The following is a 26,742-nucleotide window of genomic DNA, read 5'->3' on the forward strand; positions in this document are numbered from 1 at the left end:
AAACCTTGGGGGTTGTTTTTCCCTACTTTTCTATCTTTCACATAGTTTTGAATCAGTTATAAAGTCTTGTCTATTTTACCTTCCCCACATCTCTCACATTTGTTCTCTTCTATTTCTACTCTACCAGCCTAGAAAAGGCCCTACAATATTATTTCCTTGGGAGCATGAATTTTTTATATAGGGTAATTATATTCCCAACATCTAGCACAAGACATGGTACAAAATAGGAGCCTAATAAATAATTGTTGATTGATTGTTGCTGTTCATTACCATAGCCTCCTAATAGGCCTTAAGATTTTCATTCTTCCCACTTCCAAATCCATCCTTCAGATAATTACCAGAATAATCTTTATTTTATGCAGCTGGAGATGTCAGTCTTCTGTTCAAAAATCCTCAATAGCATTATATTGCCTTTTGAATAGGCAGTATGGAGAAGAGCTTTCTGATTGGTTTCAAATCATGACTCTCCTAGTTACTGCTTCTCTGAGCCTTAATTTCCTAACACATTTAGTGTTGGATGCATAATTTGAACCAATGTGTTCTGATTATACAGCCATTACTCTTTTGTCTGTGCTATGCTATCTTTATTTTTGTGATTTGGGTGAACCACTTGTAAAATAAGGAATGGGTAGATTAGATAACTTTGAAGGTCACTTTAAAACTATGTTTTTATGGTTCTTGATTGCATTGCTTAGCAAGAGGAGAGATTTGGAATAGGTGCTCTCCAAAGACTCTTCTTTAGTGAAAGATTCTTCTCTCTTATTCCAGTTCATTCTAATTTTTAAATACCTTTGTGTGGCACCCAACACCTTCTACCATACACAACCATTCTATTTTTCCAGCTTTATTCCATATTGCCTGCCTCTCTCTCTCTCTCTCTCTCTCTCTCTCTCTCTCTCTCTCTCTCTCTCTCTCTCTCTCACACACACACACACACACACACACACACACACACACCCAATATACAGCCAAATTAGATTACTATTTGTGATATATTTTTTCTGCCTCCATCCTTTTATTCAAGCTATTCCTCTAATATAATCCTAAAATTCTCTTTGTCTAAGTTCCTATCTGTTCTTTAAAATCCAACTCAACTCCTATGACAATTGCTCCTCCCTCCTTCCAAACAAAACCTTCTACTTCAAATTTCATATAACATTTAGTTATTATATAACTCTCAGTTGGCATTTTCCCTCTTATTAAACATTAATATCCATGAGTATAGGAACCATACCTCATCTAAACTATATATCTTTTCCTAGTGGTTAGTACAATATACTATACATGTAGTTGGTTCTTAAATGATTGTTGACTAAATGAATGAAAATCTTCATTCTGACTTTTAGTGAAGTGATTGTCTTAGTTTCAGCCAACTAACAATTTTCTTTCCTTTAAAAAATTTCTTTCTATAATAGCATTTATGATAGTGTAAGGTAAGAAGTGGGAAGAGGTTTCACAGAGAAAAGAGCGATAAAAGTCATTCTAGCTATTCTAGTACTCTTTTCCTTCCATTCAATTCAACTCTAGACATCTCATGACACCTTTCACTCTATTCTATTATTTCTTCTGTCCCCTTCAAATACTACCTTTTCATACATCTTTCCCTTCTTTCATTTTCCCCAACCTTATCTGTGATACAAATTAAAAATGCTATAGAATTATCAAGTAGTGAAACTCTTCTCCAAATTGTGGAAAAATCATCTTGTTTTCCTCCTCCTCCACAATCACAATTATTTCTTATAATTTATTTGTCGGGACCACATCTGAGGAAAGCACTCTTCCCGGGAGAAATGAAATCTATGATTTTGATTCTCAATGCATAGCATCTAATTCTAAGTAGATTTTTAAAAAGGTAGGCTTTAGGAAGGAAGAAAAACAATTATGGTATGTCACAGTTGAAAAATAAGTAGATAATGCTGTTCATAGCATGAAGTCTTTCTGCCTGATGTTAAGCAATAGATGCCAGAGAAGAACCATTACATTTGCAGAAGTTACATGAAAACTAGACTCTCTCAGTTGCATACTACCATGTACTATCCTCCTTTCTGAGGCTGCAGAAAAGCAGCAAATGATCATTTATCTCTTTTAGCCAAAAGGGTTCTTCTTGTAGAGTCTAATGAGTTACAAATGCTCAATCACTTTTGCTTTTTATCATACAGTAGTCATATAGGTAGGCATTTACTTATGTGCCTAGGGACTTAGAGAATGTAGTGTTTCACTTAAAATAAAGGCAATATATTATGGCCCTTTGTCTATGTAATTATGGGGGGGATCATTAAAAAGTCTCCATTTCAAGAATATGTTCACCTTAGTGGCATATGCTTGGAAAATGGCCCTTCCCACTATTCTGTTCTGGCTTGATAATTGGTGTATACAGAGAATTGTAGGAGGGACTAGGGGATGGAGTAAGACTAACCAGAGTCACTTCTGGGTGGGAGATGAAAAGGAGAGGTTGTAGAGATTCTGAGTCCATCCAATTCACTCCTACCCCTAAAAACCAAGAATAAAGACCAAGGACTTTTGCTTTTCCTGACTTGGGCTGATTCTAAGGTATCCAGGGTGCTAACTCGGTCTTCACACCTTTCAACCTTGCCAGTATGTATACACATAATTTCCCAACATATATTCTTTGATCCAGTGACAGTGGATCCATGAACTGTTCTATGAATAAAACTCTCCATCTCTACAGTCTGGGCATTTTTTATGGCTACATCTCCAATGCCTGGAATGCTCTCCCCTCCTCATCTTTCACTACTGACTTCCTTCATTTCCTTTCAGATGCTACTTTTTCTGTAAGCTTTCCCCAATTCCTTTTAATTTCAGTGCCTTTCCTCTGTTAATTATTTCATTTTTATCCTTATTTTATATCTGTGTATATATAATTTGTATATTTTGTATGTATATAGTTTTTATTGTATATATTTGTTTGCTTGCTGTCTCCCCAACACTTGGCAAAGTGCACAGTGCATAGCAGGTATTTAAATATTTAAATATATCTACTGATTGATTGGTTGAGAATAAAATTCAAAACTATACTTACAGTAGGACAAACCAGGGCTTTAACAGAGAGCACTGAAATATTAAAAATGCTGACAATGCATTTTCAACAACTTAGGCAACTGAATTATCATCTATGTGATAATTGCTAATAAGTTAAAATAGAAAGTTAGTGTATGCCCTTTGCTTTTTCCTAGTCCAGATAAATATGTCCGTGAGAGAATTTTTCATGTCACACATTGCTAATTATAGTTCTGATTAAAAAAAAAAAAAAAACTTTCATCTTCAACTATTATAAATCCTAATAACATCCTAGAAATTAGTTCAAGTTTTAGGAAAATAAAAAACTAGATGTAACAGTTGAATTATTAGAAGTCCTACATGTTCTGAAACGTTTGAATTTTATACCCAGTTTCCATCACCATTAAATGTTCATATCCTTTACCTTTCAGAACCAGATGATGACCTTGGATTATGAAAATGAGAGGAGTTCAGGTCCAAGCTGTAGCTTCTTCCACTCTCAGTTTTCAGAGTTATGATTTCTCCTCGGGTTGCTGATCTGAACTTGCTAAGTAGAAATCTATAATAGATTTTTTAAAATTGAAGCATAAAATAAGGAAAAGATTTTTAAAACAAGAATCTCAAATTCTTTCTTTTTCATTTTAAATGTCTTCATATTTGTCATGCTGTGAAAGAAAAATCAGAACAAAAGAGAAAAAATGTGAGAAAGAAAGAAAAAGCAAACAATAACCAAAAAAGGGCAAAAATCCTATGCTTAAATCTGTATTCAGTCTCCACAATTCTCCCTCTGGATGTGGATGCATTTCCTATCCCAAGTCTATTGGAATTGTGTTGGATCACCACATTGCTAAGACTAGAGCTAAGTCTATCATAATTGATCATCATATAATGTTGTTGTTACTGTGTATAATGTTCTTGTTTTGCTTACTTTATTCAGCATCAGTTCATGTAAATCTTTCCAGGCTTTTCTGAAATTAGCTTGCTCATCATTTCCTATAGATCAATAATATCCCATTATCTTCATATATCATAACTTATTCAGCCATTCTCCAATTGATGGGCATCCACTCAATTTTTACAGATGTGGATCCTTTTCTTCTCTTTTGTTATCTCTTTTTTAGATAGCAAAGGAATGTTTCTATTAAAATTTTGTACCCTTTAAATCTTGGTTCTCTGAGAAAATCCCATTACTTCTCTTTTCTACCAATCTTGTGCCATACTCTAGTTTTGAGCTCTACAAAGAGCTATATAACAATAACATTATTTCCTACTTATATCATTGACAAGACCATAAATATCAATAATGAACTGTTATCTTCTATCTGTTTCAAATGATATCAGAAGTAGTTAGTATTGTTGTTGCTGCTGCTTGTCCTTTGTTCTTGAAAAAGACCATGCATGACTGCAGGGAGGTGATAGAATGACATGCAAGTGAATTGAATTTAAATGAGAGAGGGCTGTGCAACATCACATGTCTCACTTTTTTTCTCCAGAGCTATTTGGGTTCTGTGGCCAGATAGTATTCAGGTAGAAACAATAAACCAGTATTCTCTGTAAGTGCTTTGAGATTAGGGTAAATATTTTCTCTATCTAAATACCTCTTGTACTATTTAATTAATGCTTAAAGAAATGATTTAAATAAGGAGAAGGTGGAGGGAGCTGATATCTAGGCAAGATAGATGAACCAGAATGATGCTTTCCTATATTTTATATAGTTGGGGTTTTTTTTGGTTTATTTCTGGCAGCTTCTTTCTGAATGAAATCTGGCCCTTGGTTGCTATACCTTAAAACTGGGCTTGGAATATGAGTCCTCTGACTGAGAGAAGAAACTAGGAAATGGCCCATAGGGTAGCTGAGTAATTAAAACTAGAGTAACTTTTTTTCCCCTTCCTTTCCTCTCCTCTTTTTTTAAATTACTAAAGTATTTTATATTAATGCATATGCATAGAGCCCTTGCAAAATCTTGTATTCCAATTTTTCCCTCCCTTTCTTCTACTTTTGCCCCTAGATGGCAAGTAATGCAACATATGCTAAAAATGTGCAATTCTTCTATACATATTTCCACAATTATCATGCTGCATAAAAAAAAGATCAAAAAGAAAAAATAGTGAGAAAGAAAACAAAATGCAAGTAAACAATAAAAAACAAAGTGAAAAAATTATGTTGTGATCCACACTCAGTCACCAGGATTCTCTCTCTGGGTGCAGATGACTCTCTTTATCACAAGGCCATTGGAACTGGCCTGAATCATCTTAGTATTGAAAAGAGCCATGTCTATCAGAATTGCTCATCATATAATGTTGTTATTGCCATGTACAATGATCTCCTGATTCTGCTCACTTCACTTAGCTTCAGTTTTATGTAAGTTTCTCAAAACCTCTCTGAAATCATTCTGCTGATTGTTTCTTATAGAAAAATAATATTCTATAGCATTAATATAGCATAACTTATTCAGCCATTCTCCAAATGATGGGCATCCACTTAGTTTCCAGTTTTTTTGCCACTACAAAAAGCGCTGCCATAAACATTTTTGCACATGTGGGTTCCTTTCCCTCCTTTGTGATCACTTTGGGATACAGGCCCAGTAGAGACACTGCTGGATCAAAGGGTATGCACAGTTTGATAGCTTTTTGGACATAGTTCCAAATTGCTCTACAGAATGGTTGAATTAGTTCACAACTTCCAACAATGTATTAATTTCCCAATTTTCCCACATCCCCTCCAGCATTCATCATTATTTTTTCCTGTCATATTAGCCAATCTAACAAGTGTGTAGTGGTACTTCAGAGTTGTATTATTTTGCATTTTTTTCTGAGATAGAGCACCTTTTCATATGATTATAAATGATTTCAATTTCTTCATTTCTTCAACTAAAAATTGTCTGTTCATATCCTTTAACTATTTATCCATTGGAGAATGGCTTCAATTCTTATAAATTTGAGTCCATATGTTTTAAAAATGAGGCCTTTATCACCCCTGAATGTAAATTGTTCTCCAGTTTATTGCTTCCATTCTAATCTTGTCTGCATTGGTTTTGTTTGTACAAAAACTTAATAAAATCAAAATTATCTCTTTTGTTCTTCCAGATGAACTTTGCAATTATATTTTCTAGTTCTGTAGAATAATTTCTTGGGAGTTTGAATTATTTGGCACTAAATAAGTAGATTAACTTAGATAGTGTTGTCATTTTTATTATATTAATATGATCTGCCCATGAGTACTTGATATTTTTCCAGTTGATTAGATCTGATTTTATTTGTGTAGAAAGTGTTTTGTAATTGTGTTTGTATAGTTCCTGACTGCTTTAGCAGGCAGACTGCCAAATATTTTATATTATCAACAGTTATTTGAAATATGATTTCTCTTTGTATTTCTTGCTGTTGAACTTTGTTGGTAATATATAAAATGCTGCTGATTTATGTGAATTAATTTTGTATCCTGCAATTTTGCTAAAGTTGTGAATTATTTCTAGTAATTTTTTAGTTGATTCTCTAAGGATTCTCTAAAAATACCAACATATCATTCTGCAAAGAGTGATAATTTGGTTTCTGTATTACCTACTCTAATTCCTTTAATCTCGTTTTCTTCTCTTATTGCTAAAGCTACCATTTCTCATACAATATTGAATAATAATGGTGATAGTGGGCAACCTTGTGTCACCCCTGATCTTCTTGGGAATGTTTAGCGTTTATCCCCATTACATATGATGCTTCCTGATGGTTTTAAATAGATGCAACTGTCATGTTAAGGAAAACTCCACTTATTCCTGTACTGTCCTCTGTTTTTAATAGGAATGGATGTTGGGTTTTGTCAAATACTTTTTCTGTATCTATTGAGATAATCATATGGCTTTTGTTAGTTTGGTCATTGATATAGTCAATTATGCTAATTGTTTTCCTAATATTGAACCAGCCTTGCATTATCGGTATATATTGTACTTGGGCATGGTACATTATCCTGGGGATGACTTCCCATAATCTTGTTGCTAATATTTTATTTCAGATTTTTGCATTAATTTTTATTAGGAAAATTAGTCTACAATTTTCTTTCTCTGTTTTGACCCTGGTGAAGATATCAGCACCATGTCTGTGCCATAAAAGAAATTTGATAGGACTCCTTCTTTCCCCATGTTCCAAATAGTTTGCATAACATTGGAATGAATGGTTCTTTAAATTTTTGGTAGAATGTAAATCCATCTGAACCTGGAAATTTTTTCTTAGGGAGTTGATTAATAGTTGTTCAATTTCTTTTTGTAAAATGGGACTATTTAGGTAATTTATTTCCTTTTTTGTTAATCTGGGCAATCTATATTTTTGTAAGTATTCATCCATTTCACTTAGATTATCAGACTTATTGAACTTCCGGCCGAGATGGCGGCTTGGAGGCAGACAGCTGCTTGAGCTCCATGTTTTCTCTCAGGACTTACTTCATGACAAGCCTCAGAACTAATGCTTGACCGGAAAAAAAAAAAAAAAAAACCCACAAATAATCACCAACAGAAGACATCCTTGAAATTCACCAGAGAAGTTTTGTGTTTGCTCTGGGGAGGGTCGAACAGACTGGACTCAGACTGAAGGCAGGCAGCCAGAACAAGACAGGCAGCTCACACAGCTCAGACCTGAGGGGGGGAGGGGTATGATCTCTACTGTTTCTGCAAAAAGACTTTTACCCCAGTGTGGACACTTCATCTTGGCAGCAAGCCAGGAGCAGCAGAGAGGGTGTAAACACCGGAGGTGAAGATTAAAACTCCAGAAACCTAGCATCTCTCGGAACCGGCCACCCCCAACCCCCACCTGGACTGACTCCGAGTTCTCAGAGCCTCAGAGCTCAGACTAAGCACAGCCATCACTGTCCTGTTAGTGGCTCCTTGCTGCCCTACCCCTAGTCTGTAGAGGAAGCCCATTAACACCATCCAGCCCCATCCCCACCAAAACAGACCAATTGTTTCTCTTGTCAATTTGTTTTCTTCTATTTGCTCTTGAAAAAATGAACAAAAAATTCAAAAGGCCTCTAACCATCGACAGCTTCTGTATGGAGAGAGAGCAGACTTCAAATACTGAGGAGACCAGAGGAATCCCCTAAGGGGGATATGATCTGCTCCTCAATACAAAAGAATCTCATAGAGGAAATCAAAAAGGCTCTCACAAGAGAGCTAGAAGAGAAATTGGAAAAGGAAAGGGAAGCTTGAAAGAGAGCCTAGAGAAGTTATCCAGAGTGGATATAGAGATCAAATCATTGAGAAACAAAATTAGTGAATTGGAAAAGGTAAACAACTCCAAGAAAAACAGGATTAGTGAATTAGAAAAGGTAAACAACTCCAAGGAAAACAGGATTAGTGAGCTGGAAAAAGAAAATAGCTCTCTAAAAAATAAAATGCATAAAATGGAAAAAAATTCCATAGAAGAAAAAAACTCACTTAAAAACACAATTGGACAATTACAAAAAGATGTAAAAAAGTGAGTGAAGAAAATACAATCATTGAAAATTAGACTCGAACCAGTAGAAATGAATGACTCAAGAAGAAACCAAGAAGTAGTCAAGCAAAACCAGAGAAATGAAACAATTGAAAAGAATGTCAAGTACCTTATTGGAAAGACAACAGACTTGGAAAACAGATCCAGGAGAGACAATTTGAGAATAATCAGACTCCCTGAAAAATGTGAGGAAAAAAAGACCTTGGACACTATATCCGAGGAAATTATCAAAGAGAACTGCACAGATGTTTTGGAAACAGAGGGTAAAATAGACATTGAAAAAATTCATTGATCACCTACTGAAAGGGACCCTAAAATCAAAACGCCAAGAAATATAGTGGCCAAGTTCAAGAACCATCAGACAAAGGAAAAAATACTGGAAGCTGCTAGAAAAAAGCAATTCAGATATGGAGGAGCCACAATAAGGATAACCCAGGATGTAGCAGCATCCACATTAAAAGAACAAAGGGCCTGGAACATGATATTCCAAAAGGCTAAGGAACTTGGTATGCAGCCAAGAATAACTTACTCAGCAAAAATGAGCATCCTTTTCCAGGGAAGAAGATGGACATTTAACGAAATAAATGAATTCCATCTATTCTTGATGAAAAAACCAGACCTACATAAAATGTTTGATCTTCAAATACAGAACTCAAGATATTTCTAAAAAGGTAAAAAGAAATCTTGAGAACTATACTTCTGCCATAAAAATATGTAAAGAACATATGTATAATTTGTCCTAGAAACTAGAGGTGGAAAGGAAATTATATCATAAAAAAGTGTAAAGTGGTGGTACTACATCTCATGAAGAGGCAAAGGTAACCTATTATATCTGAGAGAAAGAAAGGAGGGAGATGAACATAGTGTGTATCAATAGACATATTCAATTTATGGTGAAACTTCTTCCACTTCATTGAAAAGTGAGAGGGAAGGAGTAAGCTAAGGGGAAGGGAATACAGAAATTGTGAGGGAAAGGGTAAAATAAAGGAGAAACTTTAAGGTGGGGGAGGGATACTAAAAAGGGAGGGCTGTGAAAAGCAAGTGGTGTTCACAAGTTTAATACTGGGTAGGGGGGTAAAAGGGAAGGAAAGGAGAAAAGCATAAGCAGGGGTTAACAGGATGGCAAGCAATATAGAATTAGTCATTCTAACCATAAATGTGAATGGGGCAAACTCCCTCATAAAGAGGAAGCAGTTAGCAGACTGGATTAAAAGTCAGAATCCTACTATATGTTGTTTACAGGAAACACACCTGAAACAGGGTGATACATTCAAACTAAAAGTAAAAGGGTGGAGCAGAATCTACTATGCTTCAGGTAAAGCCAAAAAAGCAGGGGTAGCCATCCTCATCTCAGATTAAGCAAAAACAAAAGTTGATCTAATTAAAAGAGATAAGGAAGGGCATTATATCCTGCTGAAGGGTAGCATCAATAATGAAGCAGTATCAATATTAAACATATATGCACCAAGTGGTGCAGCATCTAAATTCTTAAAAGAGAAATTAAGAGATCTGCAAGAAGAAATAGACAGCAAGAATATACTAGTAGGTGATCTCAACCTTGCACTCTCAGAATTAGATTAATCAAACCACAAAGTAAATAAGAAAGAAGTCAAAGAGGTAAATAGAATGCTAAAAAAGTTTAATATGATAGATTTCTGGTGAAAGCTAAATGGAGACAGAAAGAAGTATACTTTCTTCTCAGCAGTTCATGGAACCTATACAAAAATTGATCATATATAAAACCCTCAAAATTAAATGCAGTAAGGCAGAAATAGTAAATGCATCCTTTTCAGACCACAATGCAATTAAAATTACATTTAATAAAAAGCCAGAGGAAAATAGACCAAAAAATAATTGGAAACTAAATAATCTTATACTAAAGAATGATTGGGTAAAACAGCAAATCATAGACATAATTAATAAATTCACCCAAGAAAATGACAATAATGAGACATCATACCAAAATGTGTGGGATACAGCCAATGCAGTAATAAGGGGAAGTTTTATATCTCTACAGGCCTACTTGCATAAAATAGAGAAAGAGAGGGCCAACGAATTGGGCTTACAACTAAAATTGCTAGAAAAGGAACAAATTAAAAACCCCGAGACAAACACAAAACTTGAAATTCTAAGAATAAAAGGTGAGATTAATAAAATTGAAAGTAAAAAAACTATTGAATTAATTAATAAAACTAATATTTGGTTCTATGAAAATAACAACAAAATAGACAAACCCTTAGTAAACCTGATTTAAAAAAGGAAAGAGAAAAAGCAAATTGTTAGTCTTGAAAATGAAAAGGGAGAACTCACCACTAATGAAGAGGAAATTAGAACAATAGTTAGGAGCTACTTTGCTCAGCTTTATGGCAATCAATTCGATAACTTAAATGAAATGGAAGAATACCTTCAAAAATATAGCTTGCCCAGATTAACAGAGGAAGAAGTAAGTAGTCTAAATAGTCCCGTCTCAGAAAAAGAAATAGAACAAGCTATCAACCAATTCCCTAAGAAAAAATCCCCAGGACCAGATGGATTTACATGTGAATTCTACCAAACATTTAAAGAACAACTAAGTCCAATGCTATGTAAACTATCTGAAAAAATAAGGATTGAAGGAGTCCTACCAAATTCGTTTTATGACACAGACATGGTACTGATACCTAAACCAGGTAGATCAAAAACTGAGAAAGAAAACTATAGACCAATTTCCTTAATGAATATTGATGCTAAAATTTTAAATCAGATATTAGCAAATAGACTTCAGAAAATCATCCCCAGGATAATACATTATGACCAAGTGGGATTTATACCAGGAATGCAGGGCTGGTTTAATATTAGGAAAACTATTTGTATAATTGACCATATTAATAATCAAATTAATAAAAAACATATAATCATCTCAATAGATGCAGAAAAAGCATTTGATAAAATCCAACATCCATTCCTACTAAAAACGCTTTCTTTAAAATAATAACAAGCATATATTTAAAACCTTCAGTAAACATCATATGTAATAGCGATAAACTAGGACCTTTCCCTGTAAGATCAGGAGTGAAACAAGGTTGCTCACTATCACCATTACTATTCAATATAGTACTAGAAACTCTAGCCTTGGCAATAAGAGCCGAGAAAGAGATTCAAGGAATTAGAGTAGGAAATGAGGAAATCAAATTATCACTCTTTGCAGATGACATAATGGTGTACTCAAAGAACCCCAAAGACTCTGCTAAAAAGCTATTAGAAATAATTCAGAATTTTAGCAAAGTTGCAGGATACAAAATAAATCCACACAAATCCTCAGCATTTTTATTCATTACCAACACAATCCAACAGCAAGAGATACAAAGAGAAATTCCATTCAAAATAATGGTCGATAGTATAAAATATTTGGGAATATATCTACCAAAGGAAAATCAGGAATTATATTTGCAAAATTATGAAACACTTGCCACAAAAATAAAGTCAAATTTAAATAATTGGAAAGACATTCATATATATTTAAGATGACAATACTCCCTAAACTGATCTATTTATTTAGTGCTATACCAATCAGACTCTCAAGAAACTATTTTAATGACCTAGAAAAAATAATAACAGAATTCATATGGAACAACAAAAGGTCGAGAATTTCAAGGGAAGTAATGAAAAAAAATTAAATGAAGGTGGTCTAGCTGTACCTGATCTAGAACTATATTATAAAGTAACAGTCACCAAAACCATTTGGTATTGGCTAAGAAATAGACTAGTTGATCAGTGGCATAGGTTAGGTTCACAGGGCACGATAGTGAATAAAAATTGCAATCTAGTGTTTGACCAACCCAAAGATCCCACATTTTGGGATAAGAATTCATTATTTGACAAAAACTGCTGTGAAAACTGGAAATTAGTATGGCAGAAACTAGTCATGGACCCACATTAACACCACATACTAAGATAAGATCAAAATGGGTCCAAGATTTATGCATAAAGAACGAAATCATAAATAAATTGGAGGAACATGGTATGGTTTACCTCTCGAACTTGTGGAGGAGGAAGGAGTTTGTGTCCAAGGGAGAACTAGAGACTATTATTGATCACAAAATAGAAAATTTTGATTACACCAAATTAAAAAGTTTCTGCACAAACAAAACTAATGCAAACAAGATTAGAAGGGATGTAACCAATTGGGAAAACATTTTTACAATTAAAGGTTCTGATAAAGGCCTCATCTCCAAAATATACAGAGAATTGACTTTAATTTATAAGAAATCAAGCCATTCTCCAATTAATAAATGGTCAAAGGATATGGATAGACAATTTTCAGACGATGAAATTAAAACTATTTCACTCATATGAAAGAGTGTCCCAAATCACTATTGATCAGAGAAATGCAAATTAAGACAACTCTGAGATATCATTACACACCTGTCAGATTGGCTAAGATGACAGGAACAAATAACAATGAATGTTGGAGGGGCTGTGGGAAAACTGGGACACTGATGCATTGTTGGTGGAGTTGTGAAAGAATCCAACCATTCTGGAGAGCAATCTGGAATTATGCTCAAGAAGTTATCAAAATGTGTGTACCCTTTGACCCAGCAGTGCTACTATTGGGCTTATATCCCAAGGAAATAGTAAAAAAGGGAAAGGGACCTATATGTGCCAAAATGTTTGTGGCAGCCCTTTTCATAGTGGCTAGAAACTGGAAAATGAATGGATGCCCATCAATTGGAGAATGGTTGGGTAAATTATGGTATATGAATGTTATGGAATATTATTGTTCTGTAAGAAATGACCAACAGGAGGAATACAGAGAGTCTTGGAGAGACTTACATCAACTGATGCTGAGTGAAATGAGCAGAATTAGGGGATCATTATACACTTCAACAATGATACTGTATGAGGATGTATTCTGATGGAAGTGGATATCTTCAACATAGAGAAGAGCTAATCCAATTCCAATTGATCAATGATGGACAGAATCAGCTACATCCAGAAAAGGAACACTGGGAAATGAGTGTAAACTGTGAGCATTGTTTATTGTTTTGTTTTGTTTTGTTTCTCTTCCCAGATTATTTTTACCTTGAGAATACAATCCTTCCTTTGCAATAACAACAACAAAATTCAGTTCTGCACATATATATTGTATCTAGGATATACTATAAAATATTTAATATGTATGGGAATGCCCGCCATCCAGCGGAGGGGGTGGAAGGAAGGAGGGGAGAAACTCGGAACAGAAGGGAGTACAAGGGATAATGTTTTAAAAATAAAAATTACCTATGCATATGTACTGCCAAAGAAAATTTTATAATTATAAAAATTAATTTAAAAAATTACAAAAAAAAGATTACCAGACTTATTGACATATAGTTGAGTAAAATTTCTCCTAATAATTGCTCCAATTTTTTCTTTATTGGTGGAAAGTTCTCCCTTTTCCTTTTTATTACTAATACTTTGATTTTCATTTTTTCCTTTCTTCTAAACAAATTATCTAAAGATTTATATATTTTGTTGTTTTTTTCCATAAAACTGACTCTTTGTTTTGTTTATTAATTCAATAGTTTTCTTACATTCAATTTTAATAATCTCCCCTTTTATTTTCAGAATTTCAAATTTGGTATTTAATTGTGAGTTTTTAATTTGTTCTTTTTTCTGGCTTTTTTTTTTAGTTATATGCCCAATTCATTGATATTTCCTTTTTCTTTTTCATGCAAGTAAGCATCTAGAGATATAAAGCTTCCCCTAAGAACTGCTTTGGTTCCATCCCATAAATTTTGGTATGCTATTAAATAATTATCATTATTTTGGATGTAATTATCAATTGTGTCTAAGATTTCTTGTTTGATAACTCATTCTTTAGGATTAGATTATTTAGTTTCCAAATGATTTTTGGTCTTTTTTTGCATGTAATTTTTCTTGCATTATGATCTGAAAAATGCATTTATTATTTCTGCTTTTCTACATTTGATTTTGAGGTTTTTATGACCTAACTCATGGTCAGTTGTTGTATAGTTTCCATGTACTGCTCAGAAAAAAAAGTATATTCCTTTCTGACTCCAATTTACTCTAAAGGTTTGTCATACCTAACTTTTCTATAATTTGATTTATCCTCTTACCTTTTTTCTTATTTATTTTGTGATTCAATTTATCTAGTTCTGCATAGTAAGGTTAAGATCCTCCACTAGTGTAGTTTTGCTGTCTATCTTTTCTTGCAGCTGTATTAACGTCCTTTAGGGATTTTGATGCTTTACTTCTTGGTGTATATATGCTTAGTATTGATATCACTTCATTAACTATGGTACCCTTTAGCAACATGTAGTTTCCTTCCTTATTTCTTCTAATTAGATCTATTTTTGATTTTGCTTGATCTGAGATCAGGATCACTAACCCTGCTTTTTTTTTTTTTTTTTTTTTTTTTTTTAACCTCAGCTGAAACATAATAGATTCTGCTCCAGTCTTTTACCTTTATTTTGTATGTATCACTCTGCTTTAAATGTGTTTCTTGTAAATAACATATTGTAGGATTCTGGTTTTTAATCTAGCCTGCTATCCACTTCCATTTTATGGGAGAGTTTATCCCAATTAACATTCATAGTTAAAATTACTAACTCTGTATTTCTTGCCATCTTGTTTTCCTCAAGTTATACTTTTCCTTAATTTTCCCCTTTCCCTCTTCCCCAGTATTTTGCTTCTGACCTCTCTCAAACAGCACTTTCCTTTTATAGCCCTTCCACCTTTCTTATACTTTTTCTCTTCTATTTCTGTTCTGCCTTCTATTAGCCTTCTTCTTTCTTTTCCCCTTTCCCTTCCTACTTACCTAAAAGGTGAAACAATTTTCTTTGTGAAGCTAAATATATCTCATATTCTCTCTTTGAGCCAAATCTGAGATTAAGATTCACATAGTGTTCATCTCTCTACTTTTTTTCCTCAAATGTGATAGATCTTTTTTATTGCTTCACAAAATTTAATTTACCTCATTTTAAATCCATCTTCCTCTTCTTCCAGTAGAATCACTTTTCTTCTAGTTTCTTTTTTATATCATCACAATAAAATCAAAGTATACTTTTACCCTCTAACTATACCCATAACAGAGATATAAATCATAAACATTAAACATCTTTCTATATAGCAATGTAAACTTTTTAACTTTTAAAAGAAAAAAAATTTTTCTTTCTTTTTTATCTTTTTTATGCTTCTTTTGAGTTCTATATTTAAAAACCAAATTTTCTGTTCAGCTCTAGTTTTTTCATCAGAAATAAATGAAATTCACCTGTTTAGTTGAACGTCCATTAAAAATGTTCAATTAAACAGGTGAATTTCATTCATTTCCCTGAAAATTTTTCAGGGAAAAAAAAATCCAGCTTCAGATTCAAGTCTAGCTCTGTGATCCTGAGCAAGTCATTTAATCTTTTGAGGGCAATTATGGCACCTATCTCCCAGGATGGTTGTGAAGGTTAATTAAGGTTGATCATGTGTATATATGCACATAGCGAGCAGTATATAAATGCTAGCTAATATTATTATTATTATTATATTACTGTTATGAATATCTTTATCAAAAATGTATTACCAATTGAATTTATCAAACCAATAACAAACTAACAGATTAGAAAATCACTATTTCCTCCCATGTAAGATATCAAACTTCCCTCATCTCCAAAGTACAGTTACTGTTTCCAGAAGTATTCCGTTTACCCTAAGTAAGCATAGGAAATGACACTTATTTACAAAAGCTCCCTTATCTCACAGAAAAACCCTTCTCTGTATGTCAGCTGATATTTCTCCCTGCCTTGAGTTGTAACAATGTAAAGAAAATGAAGCCTTTTTCTAAATCCTATTTTAAAGTGTAAACAATGAGTTTTCCTTCTGTAATATTTCCCAATGGCCCATTAAGCAAGCTAAATCTCCAGACTTTTTTCTTCCTATCTTGATGTGGAACTGGTGAGCCCAAATACAATAACATCTTTTGTGTATGTGTCTGTGTGTCTGTGTGCATCTTTAAGGTTAGTGTCAAGGGACTGACCATTGATAGTTACTATTTGGGATAGAACTTGCTATTTATGTAAAATAATTTGCTTTAAAATGATCCATGTACAATTTATTCCTGTATTATAAGTATATGTGTGTGTGTGTGTGTGTGTGTGTGTGTGTGTGTGTGTGTATAAATAGCTATGTCTCTTAAAGAAATTAATGGGAATGTTTATTTGATTTTTCAGTCTCACTCATAGAGTCATTTAGACTCAGTACTAAAATTACTAGAGAATAGTCCCCAATTGTTGAGGAAAACTGAAAAGAGGAACTTAGGAAAATCCCTTGGTAGTGCAAATCAGTTCTGGTAACACCAATGATAGAGGCGCTTAATTTCTGGAGTTTTGACTTGGTCACCTCGGAATGAGAGAAATGTTGACTGGTCTGAAGCAAGATGCAATTAAGAGAGGGGATTGTATATAAAATCAAAACATGGTATACAATGTCAAATTACAATAAAAGTGATATAGGCATAGTGTTGAAAAAACATTTGAGGAAGAAGAGAGAAGGCTTCTGTTAATGGGAATCCTTAAAGTCTTATGGAGGATGTGATATTAAACTATTCCATGAATATTAAGTAGTAATTAAATGGTTTAAAAAAAAAAACTCCAATTTTTTCACAGTGGGATGTTGCTGGGAAAGCACAGCTCATCCATTTTAAACTTAGTATATTTTGTAAAAAAACCAAAAAAACAAACAAAAAACAAAAAACAAAAAACAAAAAAAAAAAAAAAAAACAGCACGGAGAAGCAAATCGAACCAAGAGAACATTGTACCCAGCAATAAAATTATATGATGATTATTTCTGATGGATGTGGTTCTTTTCAATAACAAGGTGATTCAGGCTAGTTCCAATGAATTTGTGATGGAGAGAACCATCTGCATTCAGAGAGAGGACTGTGGAGACATAGTGTGGATCACAGCATAGTATTTTCACTTTTTTGTTGTTGTTTGCTTGCTTTTTGTTTTCTTTCTCCTTTTTTTTTCCTTTTTGATCTGATTTTTCTTGTGTAGCATGATAATTGGGGAAATGTGTATAGAAGAAATGTACATGTTTAACACATATTGTATTACTTGCCATTTAAGGGAGAGGAAAAGAGGGAGGAAAAAATGTGGAACAAAGGGTTTTGAAAGGGTGGATGTTAAAAACTTTCTAGGCATATACTTTGAAAATAAAAAAGCTTTTAATTTTTTTTAAAAAAAGAATGTGAAACAATTTTTAAAGCTTCACAAAAAAGAACAACAAAAGAACAAAAATCCTTTTGATTTTAAAATGGCATGTAAATTCAATATAATCTCAGACTGCCACTATCTTCATGCCTTTCCCCACAATTCATTTAGTGATTCAAATGATTGACCAAGATTAAGATGTCATTTCTGGAAATTTCATTGTTGGTCTACAATATTATTTACCTAAGAGCAGCTTTATTTCCTGGTACAGTAAAAGCACAATATTGCTCAGTGCCTGTTTTCTTTAGTCTGCCATGAAAGATTTAGTTGAGGCCACTAAAAAAACTGCCAAGGCAACACTTGATAGTGAGCTAGACTAAAAGGTAAAAAAATTGTCTCAAAAAGGTCATGCTTTGATTCTTACCCCTTCTTCTTCGGTCCATCCAATGTGGATTTCTGCCCTGAAAAAGCTGAAACATCTGACTTCTTAGCATCCTGAAGAGCTTGTTCTTGATTTTGTCGTCCTTCAGCTTTCCATTCATTTTGAGGCAAAAATAGAAAATACAAGATGTTAAAGAATGAGGGCAGGTCCCCAGTTTATGCCAAAGAAGTACATTTGAATTGCTACTGGTTTTTCACCATTAGGAAGACCTTTTGTTTTTTCAGGCAGAGAATGATTATTTTTTATAAATAATATTTTTCAGTTATATGTAAAAATAATTTTAACATTTGATTTTTTTAAATTTTGAGTACCAAATTCTTTCCTTCCCTTTCTACCTCTTCCTGGAGATATCTAGCAATTTGACATAGGTTATATATGTGCCTTCATGTAAAACATATTTCCATATCAGTAATGGTGTGAAAGAAAAAAGAAGCCCCAAAATTAAGAAAGTAAAAAATAATATACTTCAATCTGCATTCAGGCTCCATCAGTTCTTTTTCTGGAGATGGATAGTATTTTTCATCATGAGTTCTTTACAAATCTTTTGGATCATGGTATAGCTAAGAAGAGCTAAGTCATTCCCAATTGATTATCATACAGTATTATTGATACTGCATACAATGTTCTCCTGGTTCTGCTCACTTCATTTTGCATCAATTCATGATTACTTGATTTCACATAGTCATGGATCAGTTGGATTCTTCTTATCCTACTTAACAGCTAAAATCAGGAGCAGACCATAGGTAAATGAATAATAAGATTGCAAAAATCCAAACATGGACACTACTGTATTAGTAAATAGCAAAACAAAACAAAACAAAACAAACAAAAAAACCAAACAAACAAACCTAGATCCTCTCCATATAGATCTTAGAATAAACAGAGGATTTTGTTGATTCTACCTACCTGGAAAATGAACTATAGAAAATGGAATGTTATTGCACCATAAGAAATGACAAAAGGGATGGTTTCAGAAAAATCTGGGAAGATAAAATAATGCAGAGTGAAGTGAGTAGACTAAGAAGAACAACTTATACAATAGCAACAAGACTATAAAGAAAAACAGCTTTGAAAACTAAAAATTTCTAATCAATTCAATGACCAATCATAATTCTAGAGGACCAAGTATGAGCCATGCTGCTCATTAATACTGAGCAGAAAGATATACACATTTTGGGACATGTTTAGTGTGGGTTTTTTATGTTTATTTATATGAATTGTGTTTTTCTTTCTTTTTTCAATTGAAAATGGGGGAAAAATGAAAGAAAAAGGAAATTCCCCCGAAAAAGAAAGAAAAGCAAGTTATTAAGACATATTTTAATTGCGTAGAATAGAAAGAAAAGAAAGGACAGAAAGAAGCTTAGAGAAGTAGCACAATTTTGAAAGTTATACAATGAATTTATTATATTTTTAAAAAGGCAATCTGTATAGGAAAGACTTTAACAATTTTGTGGACAATCTTCTTCCATTCTACTATGTGTATGACTTTACTTGGTATTTGCTATTTTAATTTTTAAATTTTTTTTATATAGGAAGTATGCTTTTGTGGGAAAGTAATGAATAATAGGATTATATTTTAAATATTATTTAAAAGCAAAAGAAGAATTATTTCTAAAGGCACTAGGTAGTAAATATTTTAGTAGCCAAAAAAATACTATCCTGATAATAATCACCCACTATTCTGGATTTTCTAACTTCTAACACTTTTGTGTTTTGATATTTCTAAAAGAAAGGATCATATTTGTAGTCAAATACCAGAGAATATATTGAGGACAAAAAGGGTTTTAGAAAGTAAATCATAAAGATGCCAAATAATCTATTTTTAAATCTTAAGTGTAATGCATTGAAATATACCAGACTTATTTATTATATTAATACTCTCTTCCCTGCGATAAAATGAAGATTTAAGAGGGAAGACATTTAACACACTTCATGCTTTCAGGTTTTAAGATAACTAATTAAAGAAATTCAAATTTGTGCTCATTAACTATAGAAAATTTAACAAGTCCACTGACTTTAGGTTATTTTCTTGATATTAATATTCAAAATGTTTAATTACCTGGACTCCTTCTTAGAATAGACTGTCTGACCACATCTGTTCCCAGAATGTTGCCTTGTTTGAAGCGCTTTGCCCTTTCTTCAAAAAACCATTCACCTGTTACAATCCTTAGCTGCCTAAACAAGGATGGGAAAAAAAAAAAAAAGGTTTATGTGTGGGGAAGCAACAGAATGCAACATCTGGCTAGATACTTTTTTTTTCTAATTATTTTTTATTTATTTCATTAATCATTTCATAATTACATACATATTTTAACAATCATTTATTAAAATTTTGAGTTCTAAATTCTTTTTTTTTCCTTTTGACTCTTTTTCCTTCCTCAAGAAAACAAGCAATTCAATTTCAATTACACATATGAGATCATACAAGATACACTTCCATATTACTGACTCTGTTCTTAACTGTCAAATATGCAACTGGCTAACAGACACAGTCTAAAATTGCCAAAATCTAATATGAGATATACATAGAAGTCAAACAAATCACTCTTTGGAACTAGACTTTGGATTTGAGCAATTATTCAATAAAATATAAGCACCTTTTGAGAAGATATTTTTTCTTTTCCTTGGAGTAGGATGTAAAGAGCTGAAACTTTGAATAGATGCACTTGAACCAGACAAACCAGAACTTAAGGATAATTACCTATTCGACAATGACTATTAGCATATGTCTGGAATTGCTCTTCTCACAATTAATGCTGGCTCAATGTTTGGGGTTAAGAGAATTGTAGGTAAGGATTAGGGAGTGGATGAGAGAGTCAAGAGAACTACACTTGGCCGTAGAATGAGGAGGAGAAAAGTGTGGAGATTCTGGACTCTAGAATCAAGGAGGGATCCTTGGCACTCCTAGCAATTTTGTCCATCTCCTTCACTTCTTCCCCTAAATACCAAGGACTTTTCCTTATCTTGACTCTGGCTGATCCTGAGGCCTCCAAGGAGTTAGTCCAGACTTTACAGTAGGATGTCTAAACATTTATTGATTAATTGACATCAAACAAATGTAAATAATTATTCTGAACAAGAAGGAAAGAAGAGGCTAAATTCAATCAAACATACAAAATGAAATCTAAAGCTTCTATGACTCCATTTGTATTTACAATATATGCTCTAGGACTCATCTTTTTCATGAACTCCCTTCTTGCATGTACATTGCCTTCTGGATCACCTATAGACATCTCAAACTTGACATATTCAAAATGGAAAGCATGATGTTTTCCCCTAAACCCACATTTCTTCCCCTAACATTTTCCCAAAAGATTCCATCATCCTTCTAGTTACTCAGGGATACAAAATCAGAGCCATCCTAGATTCACTATTTATCTTTATTTTCACTCACTTCTCTCTCCATGCCTCCCAATGGTACCATGTCTTGGTACCTCTATAACACCTTCCCCTTCCTTCCCATTCTTTCTACTCCTATGTCCAGTGCCCTGGACCACATTCTAATCACCTGTCCCCAAGATGATCACAATAGCTTCCTTATTGGTCTTCTTCTTTCCAAACTTCCTTTTCTAATCAATTTTCTCCAAGGCTACCAAATCAATATTCTCCAAATACAGGATATCTTACTGTTCAAGAAGTTTCAGTGGTATCTAGGGGAGGGGGTGGAGGGAAGGAGGGGAAAAATTCGGAACAGGAGTACAAGGGATAATGTTGTAAAAAAAATACCTATGCATATGTACTGTCAAAAAAATGATATAATTATAAAATTAATTTTAAAAAATTAAAAAAAGAAGTTTTTGCCTCTAAGATAAAATATAAACTCCTATAGTTAACAATAAAATTTCTTCATTTGCTTCAATCATGCTCTAATTTAATTTTCCATACTAATTTTATAGTAACTTCTTCTTATTCTACATATATACTACCTCTGTGCCTCTTCAGAGAAGGTTTCCTATCCCTGGAATATTCTCCTTATTCCCTAATGAGAATCCCTAAATACATTCTTACTTTTTATCTATTGGATAGCTTTTCTGATCCACCCACCAGTTGTTTATATTCTGCCTGAAACTATTTTGTATTTTCTTGTCTTTTTTTTTTTTTTTTATCATTTTGGAATTTTATTTTGTATCTTTATTTTTACCATCATCATTAGCTAAATTCCTTGAAGGTAGGAAATCTTTTCATTTTTATCTCTGAATTGCATAGTGGCTAGCACAATGCATGGGGCAGAGTAGGTACTCAACAAATGCTTATTGAATTGAATTAAAATGTAAAAATTACATGTTGTAAATCTGAAAAGACAAGAAAAGCTCAATTATTATAACTCTCCCAGTAAACAGTTTACATACATACATACATACATATATATATATATATATATATATATATATATATATATATATATATATATATATATATATATATATATATATATATATACACATATATATAATATATATACACTATATACATTTATATAGTGCTTTATACAATATTTTTCTTATCATAATCATGTGAGTTGTATAAACATTATTTCCTACATTTAAAAAAAAATTGGGAAACTTTTTCCCATGTTTCACATGGTAACACATCCTATTTGGGTTGAAGAGGGAGCTTTTCCAATATCAGAAGAATTCTTATGTCGTGAATAACTACAAAACTTCTCAGAGTCAACAAGTCCAGTTCAAATTACCACATATACAGTCACGTCCCAGCATATACTGCTTCTTTCCAATTTTCCTTGTGCATATAGCTGCAAAATCCAAACATAAATCTTTTCCCAAAGAACTAGGGGGAAAAAAAAGAGCTCTTGAGGGCTTAGACTTTCGGTTCTAAACCTACAGGTAAGATATCAACTATCCCTGGGGGGAAAAGAGAACAGGACCTATATTCCCACCAACAAAGTTATGGGGCCAGCCAAAAGAAGATAAGAAAGTTCTCCAGAATCTGTAGGACTTTCTACCTCCAAATGCTGCCCATTATAAGATATAATGTTGCTACCATCCAGTTTCCTATTATCCTGCTGCCGGTTTCTCAGAGACTATGCTGTAGGGAGCTGGGAGAGAGCTCATGGATTAAATATGTCTGTGCTATTTGCTTTCCTTTCCTAAGGTTGGATAAATGCCCACTAAAGATCATTCTGGGGTGAGTGGTAGTTAAGCCACCTAGACTGCTCTCCCAGCCTAACACCAGCTATATCTTCCATTCCTTTTGCACTTGCACTATTCATATCTATACTACTTACTATTACTAGTGAGTATCAGAGTATCCTTGGAGCATGGAGTTATGGAAAAAAGGGAAAAAATAAAATTTTAAGAATCGTTTAAAAATCGACTTTATTGATCATTCAGGAAAACCAGGAAACACTGGTTCCCCATCCAAGCTCACTCCAGATCCTGACATGGACTCTAGGAAGGCCAAGGGAAGTCCAGACTTTGAGATGGCCTCTACTTGGTTATGATTCATTCCTTATCTTTCTTTTTATTACAGTATTTTAGTTTTCAACATTCACCTTTGCAAAACCTTGTGTTTCAATTTTCTTTCTCTTTCCTCACTTCCCCTTCCTCAAGACAGAAAATCATACAATATTGGTTAAACATGTGAAATTTTTCTAAATATATTTCCATATTTCATCATGCTGCACAAAAAAATCAAATTAAAAGTGAAAAAAAATGAGGGAACTTCCGGCCAAGATGGCGGCTTGGAGGCAGACAGCTGCTTGAGCTCCGTGTTTTCTCTCAGGACTTCATGATAAGCCTCAGAGTTAATGCTTGACCAGAAAGGAAACCCACAAATATTCTCTAACAGAAGACATCCTTGAAATTTTCCAGAGAAGGTCTGTGTTTGCTCGGGGGAGGGTCAAACAGACTGGGCTCAGATTGAGGGCAGGCAAGCCAGAGCAAGATAGGCAACTCCCACAGCTCAGACCGGAGGGGGGGGGAAGGGGTATGATCTCTGCCGTTTCTGCAAAAAGACTTTTACCCCAGTGTGGATATTCCATCTTGATAGCAAGCCAGGAGCAGCGGGGAGGGTGTAAACACCGGAGGTGAAGATTAAAACCCCAGAAAGCCAGCATCTCTCAGGACCACACCAAACTTAACCCCACCTGGAGTGACTCAGTGCATTCTTAGAGCCTCAGAGCACAGACACAGTGCAGCCATCGCTGTCCTGTTAGTGGCTCACTGCTGCCCTCACCCCCAGTCTGTAGAGGAAGCCCATTAACACCATTCAGCCCCATCCCCCCAAAAACAGACCTATTGTTTCTCTTGCCAATTTGTTTTCTTCAATTCCTGCTCTGACAAAATGAAAAAAATTTCAAAAGGGCTCTAACCATTGACAGCTTCTGTATGGAGAGAGAGCAGACTTCAAATACTGAGGAGATGAAAAACAGACTGTACCCAAAGGAATCCCCTATGGGGGATATGATCTGCTCCTCAATACAAAAGAATCTCATAGAGGAAATCAAAAAGGCTCTCACAAGAGAGCTAGAAGAGAAATTGGAAAAGGAAAGGGAAGCTTGGCAAGAGAGCCTGAAGAAGTCATGTCACGCATTTAAAGACAGAGTGGATAAAGAAAACAAACCATTGAGAAACAAAATTAGTGAATTGGAAAAGGTAAACAACTCCAAGGAAAACAGGATTAGTGAGCTGGAAAGAGAAAATAGCTCTCTAAAAAAAAAATGGATAAATTGGAAAAAAATTCCATAGAAGAAAAAAACTCACTTAAAAACACAATTGGACAATTACAAAAAGATGTAAAAAAAGTGAGTGAAGAAAATACAATCGTTGAAAATTAGACTCGAACAAGTAGAAATGAATGACTCAAGAAGAAACCAAGAAGTAGTCAAGCAAAACCAGAGAAATGAAACAATTGAAAAGAATGTCAAGTACCTTATTGGAAAGACAACAGACTTGGAAAACAGATCCAGGAGAGACAATTTGAGAATAATCAGACTCCCTGAAAAATGTGAGGAAAAAAAGACCTTGGACACTATATCCGAGGAAATTATCAAAGAGAACTGCACAGATGTTTTGGAAACAGAGGGTAAAATAGACATTGAAAAAATTCATTGATCACCTACTGAAAGGGACCCTAAAATCAAAACGCCAAGAAATATAGTGGCCAAGTTCAAGAACCATCAGACAAAGGAAAAAATACTGGAAGCTGCTAGAAAAAAGCAATTCAGATATGGAGGAGCCACAATAAGGATAACCCAGGATGTAGCAGCATCCACATTAAAAGAACAAAGGGCCTGGAACATGATATTCCAAAAGGCTAAGGAACTTGGTATGCAGCCAAGAATAACTTACTCAGCAAAAATGAGCATCCTTTTCCAGGGAAGAAGATGGACATTTTTTTTTAAATTTTTTTATTATATATATATATATACATATATATATATATATATTTATAATATTATCCCTTGTATTAATTTTTCCAAATTACCCCCCCTCCCTCTATTCCCTCCCCCCGATGACAGGCAATCCCATACATTTTACATGTGTTACAATATAGTCTAGGTACAATACATGTGTGTGAATATCATTTTCTTGTTGCAAAATAAACATTAGAATCCGAAGGTACATGCAACCTGGGCAGACAGATATTAGTGCTAACAATTTACATTCACTTCCCAGTGTTTCTTCTCTGGGTGTAGCTACCTCTGTCCATCACTGATCAACTGGAAGTGAGTTGGATCTTCTTTATGCTGAAGATTTCCACTTCCATCAGAATACATCCTCATACAGTATTGTTGTTGAAGTGTACAGTGATCTTCTGGTTCTGCTCATTTCACTCAGCATCAGTTGATTTAAGTCTCTCCAGGCCTCTCTGTATTCCTCCTGCTGGTCATTTCTTACAGAGCAATAATATTCCATAACCTTCATATACCACAATTTACCCAACCATTCTCCAACTGATGGACATCCATTCATCTTCCAGTTTCTAGCTACCACAAAAAGAGCTGCCACAAACATTTTGGCACATATATGTCTCTTTCCGCTCTTTAGTATTTCTTTGGGATATAATCCCAGTAGTAGCACTGCTGGGTCAAAGAGTATGCACAGTTTGATAACTTTTTGGGCATAATTCCAGATTGCTCTCCAGAATGGCTGGAATAAGGGGAAATTTTAAATAAGGGGAAATTTTATATCTTTAGAGGCTTATTTGAAGAAAATTGAGAAAGAGAAGATTAACGAATTGGGCTTACAACTTAAAAGGCTAGAAAAAGACCAAATTATAAACCCCCAACCAAAAATTAAACCTGAAATACAAAAATTAAAAGGAGAAATCAATAAAATTGAAAGTAAAAAAACTATTGAATTAATAAATAAAACCAAGAGTTGGTTTTATGAAAAAGCCAATAAAATAGATAAACCTTTGGTAAATTTGATCAAAAAAAAAGAAAGAGGAAAATCAAATTGATAGTCTTACAAATGAAAAGGGGGATCTTTCCACCAATGAAAAGGAAATTAGAGAAATAATAAGGAGTTACTTTGCCCAACTTTATGCCAATAAATTTGATAACTTAAGTGAAATGGATGACTTCCTCCAAAAATATAGGCTCCCTAGATTAACAGAGGATAAATTGCTTAAATAGTCCCATTTCAGAAAAAGAAATAGAACAAG

General features: G+C 33.8%; 1 protein-coding gene across 1 annotated transcript in view; it reads right to left on the reverse strand.

The window, feature by feature from the left end:
- Positions 1-26,742, reverse strand: part of SYTL5 (synaptotagmin like 5) — a 139,438-nt gene that overhangs the window by 60,008 nt on the left and 52,688 nt on the right. Inside the window, exons 3-5 of the mRNA XM_074300843.1 lie at positions 20,174-20,289; positions 18,097-18,202; positions 3,443-3,577 (exon numbers count right to left, since the gene is read on the reverse strand). Of these exons, the coding sequence (XP_074156944.1) occupies positions 3,443-3,577; positions 18,097-18,202; positions 20,174-20,289 (357 nt within the window). The remainder of the gene's footprint in view (positions 1-3,442; positions 3,578-18,096; positions 18,203-20,173; positions 20,290-26,742) is intronic.

The sequence above is a fragment of the Sminthopsis crassicaudata genome, chromosome 3 (genome assembly GCF_048593235.1).
Source record: "Sminthopsis crassicaudata isolate SCR6 chromosome 3, ASM4859323v1, whole genome shotgun sequence".
Taxonomy (NCBI): domain Eukaryota; kingdom Metazoa; phylum Chordata; class Mammalia; order Dasyuromorphia; family Dasyuridae; genus Sminthopsis; species Sminthopsis crassicaudata.